The sequence below is a fragment of the Charadrius vociferus genome, unplaced genomic scaffold, assembly GCF_000708025.1.
Source record: "Charadrius vociferus isolate BGI_N301 unplaced genomic scaffold, ASM70802v2 scaffold109, whole genome shotgun sequence".
In the NCBI taxonomy this organism is placed as follows: domain Eukaryota; kingdom Metazoa; phylum Chordata; class Aves; order Charadriiformes; family Charadriidae; genus Charadrius; species Charadrius vociferus.
Genome location: NW_009650060.1, coordinates 1,062,530 through 1,085,423, shown reverse-complemented (window position 1 = coordinate 1,085,423; position 22,894 = coordinate 1,062,530). Strand labels below are relative to the sequence as shown.

The window sequence follows — 22,894 nt, the reverse complement described above, 5'->3', positions numbered from 1 at the left end:
TCTACTGTCACATGCCACAGAAATATTTTGACAAATATAAGAATATTTTAAAGATGAATAAAAGCAATGAACTATGAAATGGCCTCGTTTATGAGAACATCAACACATTACCCTCCTCCTCTTGGACGAGAAAAGGCCACAGATCAGTCAAGATCAAGAAAATTTTCTTCACTTTGACAGAAAAGCTGATGTGGATGATTGAAAACTTGAAATTTATGAGTATGTTTTTCCTACAGTAAAAAAAGACACCTCACTACGGCAAAGTTTCTACATATTGTGCCCCAGTATAAAAAAAACTCAATGGCTCTGAGAAGACAGGCAAAGAAGAGAAGACTGATGACAGAGCTGCTCGCTGCACAGAAAATGAGCGAGCACCTACAAAGCACCACGTTGATTTATTATGCACATAGCCAGGATGCTAAGAGAGCACGCAGATATTACCTCCTGCATGATTCATTAATAAGGTTAAGTTCTGTTGCTAAAATTGTTTACGTATTTCATCTCTTTACAATCAACCGAACAATGTAGTGTTCGAGTACAAAATTAAAAGTGCCTGGTCTCTAGTCTAGGACAATTCTGGACAAGCATATTTAAACAACGTGAACCTGGATACAATTTAAAAGAAGCTGGGGAAAGAGATGACAATAGGAAAGGTTGTTATGGGAAGCCCCGATGCACAGGAACAGCACCGCTTAGAAAGGATACGACCCCACCTTCCCACTTAAGTATCATATACAAAAGAAACATCAAAATTAACACGGGAAGAGCCATGACAGCAACCACTTTGCATAAAATTCCGTACGTATATGACACGAACCCCAGGCATGCTAAGCACCAAAATACGCAGACAAGTTCAGTAAGATCAAACATTTCTTTTGCGCTGTCCGCAGCAACTCTAACAGCATTCTGAGTGCCCGACCGTGGACGGTGAGGATGCTGACCATAGTCTTCTGCCAGCTGGAAGCTCCTGAAGAGGTGTGGTTTGAAGCCCATTTACCAGCAACGTAACTTAATAACAAAATGTGTGTGTTTATTCACTCTGCGCCTTTACAGAAGTTGATAATCAAAGGCAAGAAATGAAAATGAAGGGAAGGAGCTCCACTGGATGCCAGCTTTCTGCACCCAGGCTTGCTTCCTGGTCCTCAGTGGTGGCACACAGTGACTCAAGTTCAATTGTCGGCGTATAGTCATAGCGTCGACACTATCACTGGAATTACAGATACCTGAAGACTGCTGTTTTAAGAAATAAAATCATTTACTGGCAGAACTTCAGGCACCGAGCATATCCGACTTTAACCGATACACCGATGAACATTTTCAGCGCAACAAAATTGTATACATGAGCCTGTACTAAAATCTGCTTGCAGACACCCCAGTATCTCCTTACGCTGAGCATGGATTTCAAAATATTCCCCAATATTCCTTTTTCAGCAGCTTTGCCTACCCTTCAGTCTCCCACCGCCGCAGCTCCTGTGCGATGTGCGGACACAGCCCCGGGGGACTGCAGCAGGACCAGGACCGCATCCCCCACGCGCCCACGTGCAACGCGCGGGTGCCACGCGTTACTCTGCAAACCCCCCAATTCCTGACATCTTACCTTATATTTACATCTCTATTAACTTCATACCTTTAGAAATAAGGAAAGTGCAGCCTCCCACCCCTCTCACAGCCATCCAGATGCATACAAAAAGAAAATCGCCGAGTTTTATTTATGTGCACACGCTAATTCTTGATAACAAAATAACTAATTGTTCCCAATAATTTATTTTGTCAGACAGCAGTAGGACTTTTACTCTTCGTAATAAATTTTATTCATCTGCAGTAATTCATACCGTTCAGAAGAATGGGATCTAAAAATAATATTTAAACAACGCGGAGGATAACAACTAAAAGGTGCCCACCAGAGACGATGTTTAGATGCCCGCTAAATATATTTACCGACGTCAACAATGAAGTTTTATTTGGCAATTCGACATTTTAAAGCTATTGTCTCAATTAGGCCAAAAAGGAGGATACTGCTTATGACTGCGAGTCTCTGCCTGCATTCATTTATTGTTCAGTTCACAGTCTCTGAATACAACACAATCCTCCAACGGAGTCAGCTTTCATAATTCAGCAGTACAAAGTCTGCAAACACATGTAACCTAGATCCATATTTCACAGTGACAGCATATGATAGCAGAATGTGAAGTATTAATGCTAGTGTCACTACAGTCCTACACTCTACTGCACTTTAAGAGAAAGCAGCTGCTGAGATGAAATGTGTGCCAACTGTCTGAAGACAGAAACATAAGAAACATTCCTTCTGTTACAAAGGGAGAGACGCACACAAACAGACTTTCTTTTAGACTCAACAAGCACAAAGTTTCTTACTTTCGCCTTTTACATTTCTATTTCACAAGCGGCGGCGCGCTGGGCGCGGGGGGGGGAAGACGTGCCTGGGTGGAAGCCACAGCCTGGTCCATGGAGGAGCTCCCGACGCAGAGGCGGGTTGGGTGAAGGTGATGCACCGGTACGGGAAACTGCTGGAATGGTGACACCAATTCGGCACGGTTCCCCAAAATGAGCTATAGATAGAGAAAAACCCAATTCCCACCAAATAGCTCACGAGGGATGAGATATGACCATCCCGCACGCCGGTGGGAGAAGCTTTAGGACCTTCCAGGAATACTACTGCAGCCTTTCAATAGCCAAAGCAGTGATATATTCTCCTGCATGCTAACGTCTTCGTCCTAACCCATCCTCTTGGAGCATGGGGTGTGAGACATCTCCTAATTAGACTAAGGGACACGCTAAGGAATTAAATTGGATTACTAAGGTACACTTTTTTCATCTATTCCCCATTTAAAGACGGGTGGAGAACCTGCCCTTCTTGATTTGTGCCTAGTCCTGGAGCAACCAGACCCAATGATCTACCACGTAGCGTATCACCCCTCTCGACGCACAGCGCTACAATAAGAGTGTGACATAATCGGAAACGTTTGGCCGTAATTCACTTAAAAAACAGTACAACCTCATTGACCTCCTTATCAAACAATTTATTGCGCATTTACAGACTGGACAATGAAATAGAGGAGGTAAGGTATTAATGGTGACACTATTTGGCAAGCTCATAGCGCAGTTCATTCAGAAGGCAATTTTAAAATTGAATGAAGAGGTTTGACTAGGCAATAAAAACAGCCACAATGCCAGTGAACAGTACTTAGGAGGAAAGCCTCTAATTATCCTATTTATAAATCAACAGCAATTTTACTGATGACTTCTTCTCAAACTTGATTAAAATAACTTCAAAAAAATTAAAAAATAATCAGATCACATTTATTTTATTAAATTACAATCTGAAAGTATTATTGATTCTCTTCATAAATGAAAATGATAAAAACTTGAGGACAAGAATGAGACAACATTTTTTAAGAGAAACATTTGTACAACACTCTGCAACATAATTATAGTGCTGCCCTTGGGGAAGGGGATTTTATTTTATAATGAGAATGTTTACACTGTTATGGGGTTCAATCTATCTGGGAGGGAAGGTTAAACTTCTTTCCATTAAAGACAGCCTTATAATGAAAAGCTCTGAAAGGAGAATGGAGTCTAATATAGTAGATGTAATGGCCTATTAAATGATTCACACACACAAAATGAATCAAATTCATTGTATCTTACTGCTCTTTTATGACAAAATTGTTGAAAAAATAAAACTATTGTCAAGATAATTGCATATTACATATACTGTATTACTGTAACTACTATTCTTATTGGGTGACCCAGAGTCTACATTTTAGGTACGTTAATAGGACATTACATTTTAAATACTTTATAGTATTGGAATGTTGCACAAAAATCCCACTTTCACTCTGAAGGCAAAAATCAATTTAGACTTAAAGTCATGCTGCAATTCTGCATCATTCTTTTTCAATTAAGTTTTTTGCATACATTCTTTATGATGTCATTTCTACATTCCTGCAACAGATGTTTGTTTATATCCCAATTTACCAAAATGCTGCCGTACTTGTTCCTGCTATTTTCAACGTAACCTCTACAACTAGCTTGTGTTTCCAAAACACGGGACAATAAATGTTTTCTTAAACTTGTCCCCTCAATCTACTGTTAAAAATCAACAGCTCTGATCATTACATGGTGAGGGCCGTCGTTCTACAAGGAGTTTGACTGTTCTTTTAAAAAAGAAGAAATTAAATAAAAGTCACGGTACACCTCTAAAAATACATACACATACATCAGCAGATCAAAAAATAGAAAATTTTGGGGGTTTGCATGAAGGATTGCAAATGGTGTTCCCTTTGTCAAGACCTGATTTTACATACCATATCTGCAATGATTTTACACGGGCAGATCTATAATGCGATAATTTGGCCTGTTAATAACGGCTCTGTAATAATAATTACTGTTCATTAAGGAGCTGGTCTTGCAAACATACCTCCGACTGAGGCAGTCTACATGCCTGTAGTTAGTCACCTATAGAATTGTCCATACGTACTCAAGTACAGTTATATCAAACATCCAAAACCTTATATCATCATCACTTTGGGGTGCTAATGCTTCCTAATACTGACTATGTTATTTTCATGTGTTGGAACATCACAGGAGGTACCAGGTGCTATCATAGTGTAAGTGAAAGTACTAGTGCTACGGCAATGCAAATATTTTGGGTACTTTTTATCCAATAAATGAGATACACAATCAGCAGTGGCCACAGGGATCGCTTTTCCAGACAAATGGTCAAAACCTGGGACACCACAAAGGGTTAAAACTTCAGCTTTCAGAAGGTACTCAGGTGGGTCTATCGAAGCCTTTGCAGGTGTACCAAGAACTTCAAAGTTCGCAGCAATCTCAAAGAATTCCAACTGAGTTGTATAAACAATAAGCTGGAATTTCTACAGTCTCCTGATGGTATTTAGACTTCTCAAGGGAGTACGACCACACAGATTTCGGTCCTTATATTTTAATGAATAAAACCAGTGGCTAAAGGACTTCATTAAGCATTCGAAGGCTCGCCCGTTTATTTTGAGCTTTAAGACACTTTTTCAGTATTAAAAATATTTTAACGTATTTGTTATTATTTATGATTGTTTATTATTTATGGGCTTTAGCGCAAGCACCAGAGCGTGGGTGGTGCACGAGGAGCCCCACCAAACACGGTTGCTTCCATCCAGCCTCTTGGCAGAACCTGCTCATTTAGGGTGGAAAGCCGCATATTTCTCATACTTTAGCATATTTTAAACACATTCACCTCTTAGGCTACCTATGCTGGATGGATTCTTTACATAATTGAAAACCAATCTAAAATTTGACACCCTATTTCAGAGCATAAGACTATTTCTTAAAGCATTTAACACTGAAAATTGAGGCAAAAAAAATAAAATCAATTTAAATATATTTGAATGAGAGGAAGTAAGACAGGGATTTCCTCTTTTAGCTTTCTCTTATTAGGATGCAAGATAACAGAAATAGTCCAAATTTTATAATCTGAAGTGAGATTAGTTTCTCCTGCAGCTCGTGCCCTCTTCCAGAAGGCAAGCCCCAGGTCCTAAGCACCAGTCAACGGCTATTAAACACGACTGCAATAAAACAAATTAATCATTCACATCTCATCGAGGCATCCAGTACAAGAAGGTGAGGAAGCGGAGAAGGGTATCTATTTTCAGAAAGAGAAGCAATGGAATAAATAGCAATTCCTTTACCTTGGTTATAAAAGCAACATAGATTGTTGAGGATAAAGTTCTAACCCACCAACAAGACTGTTTTCTATTGAGATGAATAAAGTAACCACACGCAAGTATGTGATACATAAGGAGATGGAGAAATTACCAGTGTAGAAGGTAGCAAACATAAAGCAAAAATGATAAGGGTTGTTGAGGCCAAAATTAGGTTATTTTCCAAAGGTGCAGCAGTAGAGACTAGAGCGGGAAGTCTGAAAGACAGCTCAGTAGTTAAGAGAACGAGCAATAGAGAAATTAGCCCATTAAATGAATGGACTCCTAATTTACCAGTGAAGAAGCCACTCAGAGACAGCTTCTAGTGGCGATCAAAGATAGACAAGGTAGATTTTACTGAAAGGACGCTCTGCGTAGTTTCACGTTGCAAGCCTGTAGGCCTCGCTCAACATTAACTACGCTACGTGGAGGACACCAATGCCGATAATATACACCACCCAGCAGATGCTTTTCAATTCAGCCATTTTGGACTGCGCCTATGTAGAACGAACATTCACTCAACACCCACTAAACAGCGACGGTTCACCAAATCAGCCATTTATTTTTTCCTTCCCCTAATATCTGTTTCCAGAACTTGCCTTCTCCTCTCTTTACGAAGACTAGATCACACAGACTTCAGGCATCATTATCACGGCACTGGAATAATGCTGACACACCATACTCGTTTAACGGTTGCCCGTAGCTATGTACTCTATACGAGGATGAGCCGCTCGTCCTCCCTAGTCATTGCCTTTGAGTATCTGTACTTACCTAACAACTGCTCCGCGGATAGTTTGATTTTCTAGATGAAGAGGAGTGTCGCTCCAATTCCCCCATGAAAAGGTTTAGAGAGAGAACAGTAAACAACAGTTTGGACCTCTGAAGACAATGAAGCGCACAGGACAAATTTCATACACCCAAACAAAGCATCTTCATCGTCACGAGGCATCCTCTTAGTTAACACGCGCTTTTGAAATTCAACAAAGTTAACAAACGCTTTCCAAACTCCATTTTTTCCTCAAGAAAAATCCGTTTGTTTTCTTTATAGTAGGTCTTTTAAAAGGGAGTCATAACTGATGGATTACAACATGTTTCTACCTTTTCAATCTGAATTTCATAAGAATAAAATAAACCACAAATGAAAGTGCTTGTACCAGGCACGTTGAACCTTTCTTCTTCTATTAGCATATCAGTCTGCAATCATAACTAGATCAATAGCGAAGATATCTGCTTAAAAGAGCACCATGCTTTCTTTTGTCAGAAATTCATTACTTTTTATTAGGGTCATTGCTTGAAAACTTCAAAACACCATATGGACCTAATTGTGGTTTATTTTGGCAAAAAGGAAGACACTGTAGAACAATTGAGGCATTACATTCTACAATTCCATTACTTTCATCCCTCTCCGTTTTATTACTGTGTCATTAAAGGCAACTTGAGTGAGCGAAGAATTATAGTGTCATGTGTACGGGCTAGTAGATTAATAACAAAACACACTCAAGTTTAAAGGTATCTAACAGCTGTTTTCATTATTTTGTGTAAATACGCTTGAAGCATATCTATCTGATTAGTGGATAGAGTGCTCTTCTCTGTCACATGCCATGGGCACTGCTATGTGCAAGTAATCAAAGTGCTCAGAAAATGAGTTTACATTGTTCACTGCTGAAATACACAAATGTCAGAAAGTGACTGCGCATCAAAGCTTAGGCAAATCATCTGCCGCAAACAAACAGACTCCAATGCACATCGCAGCTTTAAACATTCCTCCGCAGCACAATGACTGAACAGGACTTATTGCCAGGCCAAACGAAGCGACGCTCGCGGAATAGTAAGTCGCTAACGTATAGATGCGCCGACAAGTTCAGCACCCGGTACCACTGCAAAGAGCTCAGCTGCTTTCAGAACCAAAGAGGTAATGTTTTAGCGTCATCGATACCGGGCAACTTTATGTGTATCATACTAAGTTTCACTAGGAAAGAAATAAAGAGTAATTTTTTACCTGCTATTGCTTTTTTAATTTTTTATTTTTTTTTTGTGACTACGTTACCAGAAATCCTGACAGACAATCCCTCCTTTTATTGGCAACACAAGGAAGACAGGCACCCGAAACGGGTCAGATCCTCTCTTTTTCATATATAGTCACATAATTCAAGATCAGTAATTCAAAATCAGATGGCAGATCACAGAAGTGAACTCTGAAACCAAAAGACCTGCGATGGAGTTTGATGAAGGACAGATAATGTTTCAGTCACCGAAAGGAATTGCTGCATAAAAAGTTCTTATTTCTGTGATTCATTTGCTTCTAGCACAGATTGAGGCAATTTTAGTATTAAACTGCTCTACACAAGGAGGAAAATGAAAGAGCTGTGCAGACTTATCAAAGTAAGAAAGTTAAAATAAACTCATCCTGACTCCAATGAGCTCAGCAGAAGAATTTTACCCAAATGCTTCAGCAAGCAAAAGTAAACTGAGGCAAATGCGAGAAGGATGCTTACAATGCCACCATACTCCAACATTTTGCCCGAGGATGGTTCTTCCTGAAGCACATTTCACTTAATACCTTCCCCAAGCACTGTGCTTGTCAACCCTTGGTACCACCTCACTTTGTGTCATCTTCTGAGGGACGCTCGGGCTACCACAGAATGACAAAGCCCAAGACCGACACCTCAAAAACTCCAGTGTGTCAAAGGAAGAGGAGAGGAGAGACCAAACCCACTAACCACGATGTGGCTTTCTTGAAAAGCACTAAAACATCCAGGCGATCCCAGTATATAGATGGAAGCATTCCCCTCATTTTTTTCCCTTCCCGCCATGGTTATTATGAATCTTGGCTAATGAAAATCCCTCCTGATCCCAAAAAGAGGTTGAACGCATAAGCAAGACATAGTCTGAAGGACACTGCTCGCTTCCGAAACACCTCATTAATGAAATACAAGAGAAACTCTGTGTACAGTACACAGAACAGACTGGTCTTCCGTTGTGTCTTCTATAGATGCTGGAAATACCTGATCTCCTTCACGGCCCAGTTCAGGTCTCAAGATTGAAGTCAATATGTAACCATCTCTTAGTCCATCTCTTTTCATCTTCATTTTGGCAATATCATCATAGAAAACATTTGCAACTGCCTGGCACTATTCCTATATTGTTTAACCAACTATCCTATGACTTTATCAAATTCCTCTTAAATTTCCATAGTGATTCAACAGTCATTTCAAAACTAGATGCCTCTCAGGAAAAAAAGAAAAAAAAACCAACAAAAAAAACAAAACAAACAACCACCCTACACACCCTTTTTTTCATTTTCAGGCTGAGTCATTTAATAATGACCAATTTATATGTTGTAAGGATTATCCTGGAACTTAAATAATTCCTCCTCTTTCATGGCATTTATCCTCTGACTGTATTTATGAAGATTAACATATATCCCCTTCCCAACCTTTATTTTGCTAGGACAAGGGAACCATACTCTTTTAATCTGCTCTCATAATACAGATTCTCCTAGTCATCCTAGCAGCCATCCTCCCTACCTGTTTCACAGTTTGAATTAATCGTTCTTGAACATGGGTGACCAGAACAACATGCAATTTTGCAGTGCTTTACATAGACACACCAATCTGCGTCTTTAAAATGTATCTTTTCTACTGCATATGAGAATCACATGAGCTTTTTTTTTTTAATTTGGTACGATGCAGCTATACCGCTGCTTGGTGCACCACCAGCCGCAAGTGGTCTATACATCTGGGTGTTCTTTACATTCAGTATTTACCCGCATAGCCATATAGACTGGCTCACCATTTAGTGACCAAGGGAAGGAAGATCTGCTTGCTTCTCTATTCAACAGCGATGAGAACCATCAGCTGGAAAAGAAAAACGCTCAGAGGGTTTAAAGGAGAACACGGTTGTGAAGAGTTTTGGTGTCTTTTTGAGAGACAAAGTTGTGGAAACGAAGACATGGAACCCCATCGAAGAGCATCCATGGTGAGTATTCTGGCACAGAAGGGAGAACATACCAAAAATCAAATCCACCGTGGAGAAATGAAATCAGAGTCTATTCAAACGGTGCAAAACCAGCATGAAGACACCTGTGGTTTCTGGACAAAACAAGCTGACAAGGGAGGACAAGTGGAAAGACGACGGCTCTGGCATGATGGCGAGACATTATACACCATTAATCCCACAGCTAGTTGGGCATTAACGAAAATAGAGAGGACATGGTCTGCTGACGAGTCCCAAGATTGTAAGGGGGTGGTGGGGTGGTGGTGGTGGTGTAAGAATACCATAGATGGAGATGGAGATACCATAGATGGTCAAAGATGGAGAAAGTCCTTAGTTTTTTGCAAGCCTGACCCGAGTATTACGTAGGAGTCACCTTATAGAAAACCAGCATAGTTTTATGAGGAATCACTCCAAAATCAATTACAGGTTGGCTGATTCAACTTAATAACTGATTTATTCTTCCTGGCTATTGCTAGTGCCTACAACATTGCTTGAAAAACAGACTGGACATCATAATCTCTCGTTACACAATATCCGACCCCCCTTTGCCCTGAACATGGATTTCTCTACGCACAAAATGCCACATCACTAAAAAAGGCCATACAACGCAAAGATCTTTTCTCATACATACTTAAGAAGTTGGGAAAGCATTCCTGGACTTGGATCTCTCACAGCTCTACAACCAGCACGCCTACTACTTGGTGCTCGTTAAGCCCAAAACTCTGATGAACCCTCATTACTATTTAGACACATATCTTTTCAATAGTAAAGCTGAACAGCCTCCTACCTTAAAAGCACTTCTGAAACGTTTACGTTGGGATTTTCACATTTTTAAATGTATGCTATTTGAATTATTCACAGGGAAGAAGAGGAGGATTATTTCATCTGGGAGTCACAGCCGAGCGGGGGGAATGTCCAAAATATAAAATATTAAATATTCCTAGTTGCAAATGCGAAATCAAAAAAAGAAAAAAAAAACCTAAACAGATTAAAATACTCCTTGCACAACAAAGAAATTATCTGTGATTTGGCAAAATTAAAAATCATTTAACTTCATCCCACTTGGTTATGTATAAATAAAACATCTGTATTAAATTGTTCTTATACATTACATAAAGGTCATCTCCATAGGCCTGGAGAGCGACGTTTCAAGTTTCCTCGTCAAACTTAAAACTGCCATTTTATGTGTTCCATCATGCAATTTTGTTCTCCTGTGCTCCATTCTCTGAAATTCCTACAGAACATCTTAGTATCTTCTCCACTGACGCTTCCATCTCACGGTACCTCTGCCTTTACTTGAATCGGCTGTCTGTAATCTCACGCACAACAGTGCTCGAAGCACATCCAACCCACGTCAAGTTTTAGTTTCACGTTTAATAACAATTTGCAAGGCTATCTGTAATTCCACCAGTCTTTAAAAAGGTCCTGTGTTGTTTTTCTGATTTGTTTTTTTTTTTTATAATTATTTTTTCCCCTCCAACTAATACCATGCTCAAGACAAAGCGTGGCTTTTTCTAAAGGTATCGCCATTCCCCCACAACCGGTAACAGAGGTTCCTTCATTCTCCTAAAAATAATTTCTGGAAACATTTTGTATTCTCGGTGAAGAATCTCTAAAAATTCTGAGATCCCTTCCTATTCCTTATCTTTTCTGCAATTTTTAGCACACCACCCACTTTCTTTTCCATTACATTACAATAACAAATGCCCGGAATATTTAAGCAATAAGGTTCTGTCACTGCCTCATGTAGCAACTAAGAAATAACATGCCCAACACGACTGCTTCCCTCTCCGTTACAATTCTGTGAGCATGAAATCCCTTTAAAGAAAAACAAAAAACAAAAAAAAATCCACCTCCACTTCTATGCAATATTCATGAATTTCATAATAAAAAATATGGAATTGTTCAAACGTTGAAGGGCAGTATTTTGAAATGCAAAAATTCAGCGGGGACTGCCTTGTCGATAAAAACCATCTTTCACACATGCGAAGGATTTAAGTCGGTCCCTTCCTACGGACTGGAACTGAACTGGCCACAGCACCCCATACCGCATGTTTAGTCCTGTGTGCCACCTCTTTCCCCCCATGTCACTACTGTACTCACGCCGAGTGCCCTCAGCTCCCACTGACCGCGATAAAAATGAGGGTATTCCGCACTTTGTAGGATCCTTTGATACCGTTAATCAACAGCTTTTCCCCCACTTTGAATAGAAGAAAGAAAAAACCTACCCGACTCTAATTGTTCCATGACAATTTTAACCAGGTAAATTTAAACTTCACTGATTCTTATTACAACAATTTGATGAACTCTGAAAGTATTTCATGTCTGAATCCTCTAGGAGGACGATACTTAGCCCGATCCCAGCCTTGAGAGGAAATACTGTTGCGAAAGGACAAGAAAAAGGCAGATGGAGAACCGAGGCAGGAAGGCGGGGAAAGGTAACATAAAATCACATCACATCGATGACAACTTTTACTATTGTGGGAATTAAAGTAGAAATATATTATTGTTTTTACTCCACATGAGTACAGCTGAATTACTGTATTACAGATAGACTAATCCCAGAAGAATTAAAAGCGCCATCCATACCAGTTGCTGATGAAGGTGTCATTTTCATCTCCTCTCCCATGACATCCCTCAACTTCAAATGCCCCCATATATTACAGCAAGGTAGTCCATTCTCTTTACGAGCTGCCGAGACATTATTATGCATGCAAGTGCATAATAATCCAGTCCAGTCGTGACTCTACCAGTGCCTTCCCACATGAATATGCACGAATCAATTAAACCTCTGAATGCATCAATTTCCTTCTCGAGTAGTAATGATAATAATAATAATAGCCGCCCATTGTATAGGGCGCCGCATGTAATATTTTTAATGCCTGCTAATGAAATGTGCTATTAATTATTAGGATGTGGTTTGTTTTCGAAAGCCGAGTACCAGCGTGCCTCAACTTTGCATGCAAAGTGACACAACTTGAACATTTCAGACCGACTACGGGAAAGTGCTTGCAAGTACTACGGCAAATCCGACTTAAAAAATCAAACGGTATTTAAATCAGGATGAGAACTTTCAGATCTCACCAGCTACGCTGCGGAGAAATTTGCAGCTAAGGGGTTAATCAGATTAGATGGGAGTGGTTACAGGCTCGGTGCCACAGGTTTTGCCCTTTGTGGCTTCTCACATCCCAGACTTGGAAAATATGAGCTGTGATACTGAGAAAGGTAAGAAGCCAGCACAGCCCCATAGTGATAAATGAGTTTGCATCATCTGTCATTAGAACTTCCTGCCAACAGGGTCATTCCCTATTAAATTACCACTTGTCAATGTTTAAAATACTGATTGATAAATGACTGTGCCAAAACTGATAACACGACAGCTTTTATTTTCTAATATTCTTGGTTACCACATTCTGCTACTTCAAGATACAGATATAGTAGGGTTGGTTTTTTTTTCAAGTGCTCTAGCGAAAGACAATTTAATCTAATACAAAACTAACAGGTACTGTATAATGATTGGTCCTGATATACATTACATACTATTCTTCTTGCCAAAATAAACCTACTGGCGATTTAGCGATATGGGTAGATCCAAGTTTCACATTTCATCAAATGCTAGTAATCTGTTTTATCAATATAAACTGCATTTTAATGAAAAAATTCTTTTCTTCAGTACACTTCACTTTTAATGCCCCAGAGTATAATAATTCGTTCATGCTGTAGAACAAGAATGTTTTACAAGACCTTAACTCTCCAGAGAAATTTCTCTGTAAATACAAAATGCAAGTTTTATGGGAATGTGTTGTATGCAACATGAGCAGTACCCAACATAATAAAAAACTAGGTTGCACAGAGAATTCTGCTTAAGTATCCTTGCGAGCTATTGTGAGACTAAATGGTTATTATGATAGCGTTTAGTGGAATACCGATACGACAGATAAAAGAGAGTCAGTAAAACTATTTTTGTACCCGAATAGATAAAAAGAAATTACTTTTTAGAAAGTTTTGCAAAACGAATACATCCCAGCAGACTGTTCAGCTAGGCCCTGTTCTAGGAGGGCACTCTCAGACTGCTGCTACTGGAGAGTTCTGGGGAGAAATAATTTGGGGGATAAAGCTGGCATGTTCCTCCTGGAAGACCTGATTGGGGCAACAGCTACTCCTCTGCGATGCAGAGAGAGAATGGAAACTCCTGCATTTCCCCCAGCCTCCCTGATGGTATACGACACACGTGTGGAGGAAGCACCACGTCTGAAAGCCCCACTGGATACGGACGTTTGTGGCACCCTTCGTTCAACCACCCAACCCCTCGCTGGAGGTGCAGCCATCTGCACTTACCCCAGAGATGCAGAAGGGAACTGACCCGCAGCCAAAAGCTCTTCAGAATTGAAAGACTCCATTTTATGCCCTTTTTAAACCAGTACTGCACTTTCCCCCCAATAGCTGCTGTGTCCCAGATCTTGAGAGCATCCCTCGTGCTCCTTGCGCAACTGGCCCAGCGTGCCAACACCAACCCTCAAAACCTGCTTGCGGCAGGTGAGGAGGAAAAGACATTCAGGGGAGTAATTTCCATCACCCAGTTCTTCAGCAGCAAGCCCCAAGGTAGGAGCGGTCTATTGGCATTTGCTAATTATGCTAAGTACCCATAAATGGCAGTGGCAGGGAGGCTGTGCCTACCGGAGAGAGCACGGCACACCACGGAGATGCCTGAGCCACCACCAAAGGCAGCAGCTAGCCTCACTACCAGAATCACTATCATTAGCATACCACTCCACCTAAGCTAATATATGCTATTTCACTAGAAGGCTAATTAGCCAAAAACTGCTCTTCTAAGGTATACTGCTTCCCACGCGCAAGACAGTTCGCTAGAGCTCACTTGGGTACCACTGCTGAGCATCGCTCTGCGCAAGGCTGACACGTCCCCAGTGGCCATCTATAGCTTTGGGCTCTCGTGGATTCAAGTCTCTCCCTCCTTGTTGACACGCGTATTTTTCCAGCACAGCACAGCTATTGTAAAGCGTTCGGATTACAGAGGAAGGGGGACCCTCTTAGTTATCTAACCGGAGGTCTGAAGTTCAGCCCTGCAAGCCTGGGCCAAGCAATCCAATTTTTATTTCTCCAAAATAGGCTCCTCCCCACGTGACAGTCACATTTCTGTACAAGAGACACTTGTCAGCGTCTTCGAAAAACTTCTGCTTTAGTCATGAACTCCTTCGACTGTCCCTAAAGTACTCTCTGAATTGGCAAATTCTGCCTCTCTTCCACCATAACTAAAAAAATATAAAATCAAATGGTTGAAAATGTCCCGTTAACTGTACTAAGTTATAAAAGCAAATGAAGAAACAACAGTCTAAAATCTTTAATTCTACTTCAAAATGTGTAATGCAGGGAGTACAAGATACCCACTAACAAGTTCCACTTAAAAGAAGCTATTTTTATTTTCTTCCGTAATCCTCATCCTCTCATGTTGCTTTTATATTATTCCACCTTAGTCCCATGCATATTTTGTGCTCTTAGGAACGTTACTTCATTCTTTATAAAAAATATCTTCCTCTTCTACCACATCGTGTTTATAATAAAGATATACTACAGTCAGAGGAATAGGAACAGTAACCAAAATTCACACCGCAATTTTCATTGAAAAGAATTCCAAGGGGGACCTCATCTGACCTCGCTTTGCCGACCGGCACAGCCACCACGGATGCAGATGGACCAAGAGAATTCATACACAACATCAACCAGACCTTCCAGAGGTGTCCCAAGGGGCCCTGCTGGCATACAGAGATGCAAATACCAAAGACAACATCAGTAGAAAGGGGATTTTCTTCCTGGACCATAGTTTTCCAGTGCAAAAGTGGAAACAGATTATATGAAAATTGACTCTACTGATTGTATAGGAAAAAAAAAATACATTTAGGATTTTTTTTTACATTACAACAGAAAATAAGTTGAAATTTAGCTGATGACAATGGAAGTGTGAATTACAATGTATTTAACTCACTGTGTTGTAAAAAGCCAGCTTAATATACAGCACATATGGCACGTAAGATCAGCTACTGGTCTACATCCTTTGCAATACCCATACGCTACGAAGTGACAGCCTAAACGCGGAGTTTTATTTGTCTCCAAGCTTAGATGGACTCCGACGTGTATTTCTACATAATATACTTCACCAGAATGTATAAAAAGGAGAATTCCAAGTCAGAAATGATAGCGGATGAGTATATAAGGAGTAGCTGTGGCACCACGGGACGCAATATGGAAGCCAGTCATTGTCAGAACCAGAAAACGGGAGGATTAGGTCAGTAAATTTCTTATTCTGCTAAATCCTCAAATCCTTTCATCTCTTCTCATTGTCAGATAAGGACCACAGGCGGGTCGTTTGCTCTGGGAACGCCAATACGTGCCCTTATGACAAATGCTTATTAAAAAAGAAGAATCTTTATAAAAAAAAAAACATCGATAATCTCTCAAAAGTAGAAAAGCAGTGATTAGATACCCATGTGAAATATGTAAGTACAAACTACACCTATGTATAATGGTACCTCTAAGAGTATTCAGAAGTATTTTCTAGGGTATCCTTCATCATTATACCTTCACTCTTAAGTGATCGTTTACTATGCTGTTAGTGCTAGCTCGTGTACCCATCACCTACAGTAATTACATGAAAAGGTAGATCCGTACAGCATAAACTTATGTGACATGCTCCTTTATTACACTGATTTTGGTCAAGGGTCAGGTATATTTTATTTTGCCCTACAACTGCAATATTAATCTAAAATAATCTTAAAAAGATCTCCATTGCATGCACGAGGATGATTTCTTAGATCAGCCCTCTCCCGAGTCCAAACGAAGATTATGTCTAAGACACAAACACACCCTGAGATGTCCACACGCAAAATAAAAGAGGTCAAAGTAAGGAGAAAAAAAAAAAAAACAACAAACCCACCCTGGTTATTTTGCCTTCAGAATTTTTAAATATTTTCCCAACATCTCAGCAAAATTATGCATTTTAAAAAGACTGCAGGCACTGAAATGATTGTCAGTCATGCAAATAATCACTTACTTACACTGTATGAGTTTGGTTTGGATAAAGCAAATTACCATTTGAAAATAACTTGAAAAACACTCTGGGCTAAGAGCGTGCTTTATAAATTTCAGCTTGGCCACAATTTTTCTTAACCTTTTTGTCCTCAATCTCCATTCAGGCACTACAGTAATACGGTCAAAAATGAAAAAAAAAAAAAAATGGCATTGAATTGCCACAGGTGCACTCAAAATTATTTAAAACTCGATCTTGTAAAGAAATAGTAAATACTGGCTGCAGCTGAAGGTCGAAACCTAAAGAACTTTGGAGTTACGCAGAAGCAGCCCTTTCTTCTGCTGTTTTTCCCTGTGATGATATTGGGCTTTGTCTAAAAGAAACCCAGATCTTACATCTGGAGTTAGTTGGTGAATAAAATACATATTAGAAATACTGCAGCTGATATTAATCTGTGTTTCTAATTACTCTGCTGAGAAAGTTGTGCAGTCACACAGTTCTCGATGAACGTCTTAATTTTGTCCATCCCCGCTGAAAATAGCTGTTCAATATAATTTCAAGTGCAGCGACCACGATGAGAACGGGAAAAGTGTGCCGCTTTGTGAGACGAGACTTTAAGAGCGGGACATTAGGGAGAGCACACGGCAACACGTGACATCTTCCCACTTGACCAGTTTGGGGAGCAGACTACTGATTTTACCCACTTAATCACCTCCAGCTTCAGACAAACCGTCACAGGGCGTATGACTTCAGCTTAATTTGTCAGGTCTCGTTTGACCCCATCTGCTGGGGCTGACGAGTCCCAGCAGAACTGATTTAATCCATGGGACAGGGTTATCACAGCTTCATCTCCAAAACTAGGCTTGGGCCACATGATTTCCTAAGGTATGCCGAAAACCACGAGATCCTTTTAACATGGCTCAGTATCAAATATGCTAAGCATTCCCCAGCATTCCCTCACTCTTGAAACACACGGTCTCCACGAGGCAATAGTAGATCCTCAAAGATATATATATATAGGTTCTCATCTCCACTGCCATCCAGGCAGCCACATCCCTAAGGGACATCGGAGGATTTTTAACCCGCTCGCCAAAAAACATAGGTTTAAATACTTAACTTTCGACATGGATTTCTAACCCATCTGCATCACTGCTTTAGAATATAAAGTTTTCCAAGATAGCGAAATGCAAACCTGCCAGTGGGAACATCAACAGAGGTCATGACCTCAGCTCCTTGTAACTGAAAAACCCTCTGCCCCAAACTACCACAAATTTGTATTTAGTCTTGGAAATAACCGGACGTACAAGTTGGGCAGGGACAACGATCTCAAGTGTGGCCAGAACTTACTATCAGATCGAAAGCCGGACTCTTGCAGAGTCATTACGGTGCCTTCCAGCCTTATTTCAGCCAAAAAAAAAATAATACAACAGCCATACCCAGCATCGTGTTGATTTTAAGAGTATAATCAAATTGCAGAATCACACTCTATTTAGTACCGGTCCCATTGAAGCAAAGTTCCTGTTCGGTGGGAGGAGAGTCCCTTATAACAGGAAAAACAATTGTGCCAGGTTTAATCAAAAGCGAAAAGGATGGAGCCAATGTTCCCTTTGAGCCACATAACCCGCCGCTAGTTTCAAGACGGGCTCTGAAAGGAGGGTAATAAAAAACGTCCTTCAGAGCAACCGAGGAAGACTGAAGAGCAACTACCGCCGTGGCCCACGCCGACATTCTGCGAGTCCGCTCCCCGCGACTGGGACGCTTTTCGCCTACCTGGAAAGCAATCAAAGAAGAGGTAGGGGAGGGAGGAGGGAATAAAATCCCCCCGCAACACACCGAGGGAAACACAGCTTCTCGACTCCAGGCTTATCACTTTTACCGTTCTCCGGCGTTTCTCTCTCCTCCTTGACCTCCCCTGTACAAATATATACAGAGCGGAGGAGCAGGCAAGTCCTCGAAGACTAAAACAAGTGGGAAATCACTCATGCCGAACGACGCAAGTTTGTAGAGCAGGCGGTAAGGACAGGCTCGGCAGATCAGACGCCGCCTGAATAGCCTCTGATTATGGAAATACATTTATCAATTAGGGGATTTTTGCATATTATCAAACTCTTTCATTAACGATGCTTTAGCTGATTAGTTAGAACGTCACCATAAATAGAGAGTTTTGACAGGCCGGAGGCAATTTATGACGTGGAAAATGTACTGACCTGCTCACATCAGGAAACCTGACTGGAAAATAAAGAACTTGGCACTTCGGTCTGATAATTTTTTCCAAATCCTTCGGTCTGTGGTCAGGAATCAGCTTCATAAATTTTCCAATGGATGTAAGAAACGATTCCATATTAAAAGCAGAGTTGAACACCACAACATCAGCAACCAAACTGTAAAAAGTGGGTAAGATTAATGAATGCACCGCTGCTGCAAAGGGAACAGAATTATTTTAAATGCAATGGAAAAAGGATACGTAGTCTCATAAACAAACAAAAGGTGCAAGCAGAATGCTAATTAAAATCAGCTTTTTCACGTGAATTAGGAGTCGCATATGTACCTTAATTAGAAATGTTTTGATTTCTTTCTAGTCACTCTGATTATTTTTTTTTAACTAAGTAATAAATTATTATTATTAATTTAAAGAAGCACATCATATCCTATCTGTGGAGCACTTTTTATTCATAAAATAGTAAGAGTCATATTACCGCCATTATCTCTTAAAAGCATTCTAAACAGCTAGGCCCACTGTAATACGGCTTTTGTAGAAGTAAACTTGGAAGAAAATTAAAATTCTTTAGAAATTATCCTACGTGCTGAAGGACAACTTACCTTTGGTTAACCTACCTTCCACCAACCAAGCATGGCAGGTAGCAAGACGCTAGAGAAATAGGATGTTATTGTCATCTGTGCATACATAATCCTGATTAAAAGTATATTCACTTAGAGAGAGAGAGAGAGGTATATATAAATATATATATGTATATACACACACACAAAACATAGCACATGGTACCAAAAATAAGTTTGAAAATTTTTTGGCATATTAATGGCATGTTTTGTTCCCTAGTGCTGTGTTTTCAATCACACGGATCGATAATTTTAGGATGTGGTTAGACGATAACGTAGGTATTTTTCCTCCGCTTAGAGTCAGCCTGGAGGAAACGAGAAGCTATTAAAAAAAAAAAAAAAAACAAACCTGAAATAACTGGAAGTTTATCCTGGAAGTGCTGACACAATCTTAGCTACACCGGCAAACGCACAACGCTAACGGAGGGAAGGAATGCTTTATGGCCGGGTGGTTTTCTCAATATGTTATATATTGTAATACAGACCTACAGGTCGTAAGATACATTGGGGACAGGCGTTCATAAGTCACCAGGCTGGTGAGAAGTATATTTGAGGTGAGAGGCTGTCATTCATCCTCGCTGCATCTCACCGCTGGCTGGTCAAGAAAGAGAAGTGACACCGCTCCCCAAAGCGGCAGGAGTCAGCGGGGAAAGCCAAAAAACAGCCATAAAAAAAAAAAAAAACATTAGAGAGAAACAATCCTTTTCAAGCAGGCTGCGGGATCCAAAATGCTTTCTAGAATCCCACCTTCTTCCCCACCTATGGCTTTTAACCGGTTGGTCTCCTCGTTTTTGTACAAACCATCCGGTCACCTTGTCTGCACTGATGTACAGACGACACGGGACGAGGCGGGAGCGCGGCACGCTGCTTTGCTGCTCTCTGATTCGTAGCAAAGGCTCCGCCACCATCATCGCCACTTCCCTTGTGCATGAAGTCTCATCTGACCGAATTTTCCTAACGGTTCTGCGTATCACTGACAAATTACAAAGCTCCCATCACCGTCACTGCCTGGGCAGCTGAAAGGAGTCTCGGGCATCACTGAAAAGTGTGATTTTATTACATTAAGTCTATAGAAACATCAAGGAGGGGAAAAAAAAAAAAATATCTCTCTTAATTTTCCAAAGCTGAAGATTCAAAGCCCTCTAATTTTAATCATCTCCAAAATCTCTACACAAAACTGGAACGATACATTTGCACGTTTCTAGCTTTTCCAACAAATTTGGAAGATGCCACTTCTCTGCCGATGACCACTAGGAAGTTACAAACAGCACAGAGGAGATGGTTTCTATCTGCTGTTAAAAATGGGGTTTCTGCGGCAACAAAAAGGGAAGATGAATATTACGTCATTACATGGAGAAGCTATTGGAGGCTGAGGGAGACAGAATGGAGCATCTGTAGAAGTCTTTTTGTTTTTAAGGCAAAAGAAGACACTTTTATGATATTAAAAATCATAGCATCAGAGGATGGTTTAGCTTGGAAGGGACCTTAAAGATCACCTCGTTCCAACCCCCCTGCCCTGGGCAGGGACACCTCCCACCAGCCCAGGTTGCCCAAGGCCCCATCCAGCCTGGCCTTGAACACCTCCAGGGATGGGGCAGCCACAGCTTCTCTGGGCAAAATGCACATTTTGAGGATAGATGCATGTCAGCTTACAATAGATGTGTGCAAAATAACTGCTATGAGAAAGCAAAATATATATATATTTAAAAAAATATATATATATTCCTTGCCCCAGTGCCAAAACCCGCATCTTTTTGATATAAAATCTGAAAACGACTGCCACTGTTTTCTAAAGATCTTTCACTATACTCTCCCATCTTTACTGCTCAGTAAGTGGAACATGTTGGGGCAGAGGCAGCTACAGAATGGCCAGAGAGTAAACGCATCATTATGTGATAAATTTCAATGTCAATTGGCTTATATTATAGAGGCAAAAGCTTAACTTGTACCTTAAAATGCTCAATCCCTATTCCTAACAATTGTCCTGCTAACAGATAGGTGAGAAACATCATGGAAATGAATTTATTTCAGTTCAAAACCAACCGAGTTTTGCTGTTTCACTTCAGCTCATACAGTGCCTAACCACAAAGCTTTTCAGTGTTGCTGTTATTAACTTCTTTCATTAACTCAGATTCGAGAAATACATTTGTTTTTAGCAACAATAAAGGACCGCAGCCTTTAAAACGTCTGGGTATTTTAGCACTGCACAATTTCTGAATACTAGATGAAAGAAATACAAGGATTTATCTGGTATGTTTACTGCCCTCTCTTCAGAAGAAAAGTGCTGCAGTACATTTTAATTTCTGTTTATTTCCCTAAAACCCTCTATATAATTTCAGTCGGATGCAGTAAAAGCTATGGCCAAGCACGAGCTGATTAGCCGCAGCTTTGCGAAGCGTCTGTGAAACAAAGCATCTCGCTTACGGCCAAGACACAGGTCAAAATCCCCACCAGGAACGGGTACGCCACGGCAGCCCAACAACGCATCGGAGGACTTGATGCAAGAAATTAAGATGAGTTTGTAGAGCAGATTGTTTCTGCCACAGCACTTTTATCAACCTCTGTTTGGGGCTCTGATGGTGCCTCGGTTTTCAACAGGGTCATCGTTTATACGGAGAAGGACTCCTCGGGCTTACGATGCTGCACAGTGGTAGGCAGAAGGACACCGTAAACGACACAAAGCGGTGCGAGAAACACCTACCATGAGAGAATCTGGTTGTATCCGTATTGAAAATCCCTTTCCTGGCATTTCTGGACAGGATATGCCAATTGATTCTCATGGAAGTAGAGGACCTTTTTCAATTTGCCGAGGTCAGGGCGGAGGGCGGCGAGTTCAGCCAGGTTAAGCACCGAACTGGCGAAGAGGATCCTGGAAAACAAGGAGAGCAGTGTTGAGTGTCGGCGAGCGCGCTGGCAGGGGTCACCCCTTCCTCTTCTCCACCCCCCCTCCCCAAGAAAAACATCACCCCTATAGGGACACATCAATAGCTAAGCCTTAATACCATGTAGCAGCGCTCGAAGTTTTGATCTCTTAAAAAGCAGCTGCTCAGAACCCAACTAGAAAAGCACCGAATCTCATTGGTCTTCCCGGCTCGGTTACAGAGAGACGTGAAAAAAAAAAAAATAAAAATATATATATATATAGAAAAAAGCTGGATGGATGGATTTTATTGAAAAAGGCAAGAAAAGCTGGATCTGAAGGACAAATGGAACAAAGATAAGGCTGACTAGGGAATACTTTGCTTGCCAGTTTCATTACACTTTACTTCTTTATGCAACCAACTACTGAAATTCAATATATGAG

The 22,894-nt window shown here is 40.7% G+C and overlaps 1 protein-coding gene across 1 annotated transcript in view; it reads right to left on the bottom strand.

The window, feature by feature from the left end:
* GTDC1 (glycosyltransferase-like domain containing 1) overlaps positions 1-22,894 on the bottom strand; it is a 133,791-nt gene that overhangs the window by 74,249 nt on the left and 36,648 nt on the right. The window contains exons 2-3 of the mRNA XM_009891699.1: positions 22,292-22,459; positions 18,960-19,133 (exon numbers count right to left, since the gene is read on the bottom strand). Coding sequence (XP_009890001.1) covers positions 18,960-19,133; positions 22,292-22,459 — 342 coding nt within the window. The remainder of the gene's footprint in view (positions 1-18,959; positions 19,134-22,291; positions 22,460-22,894) is intronic.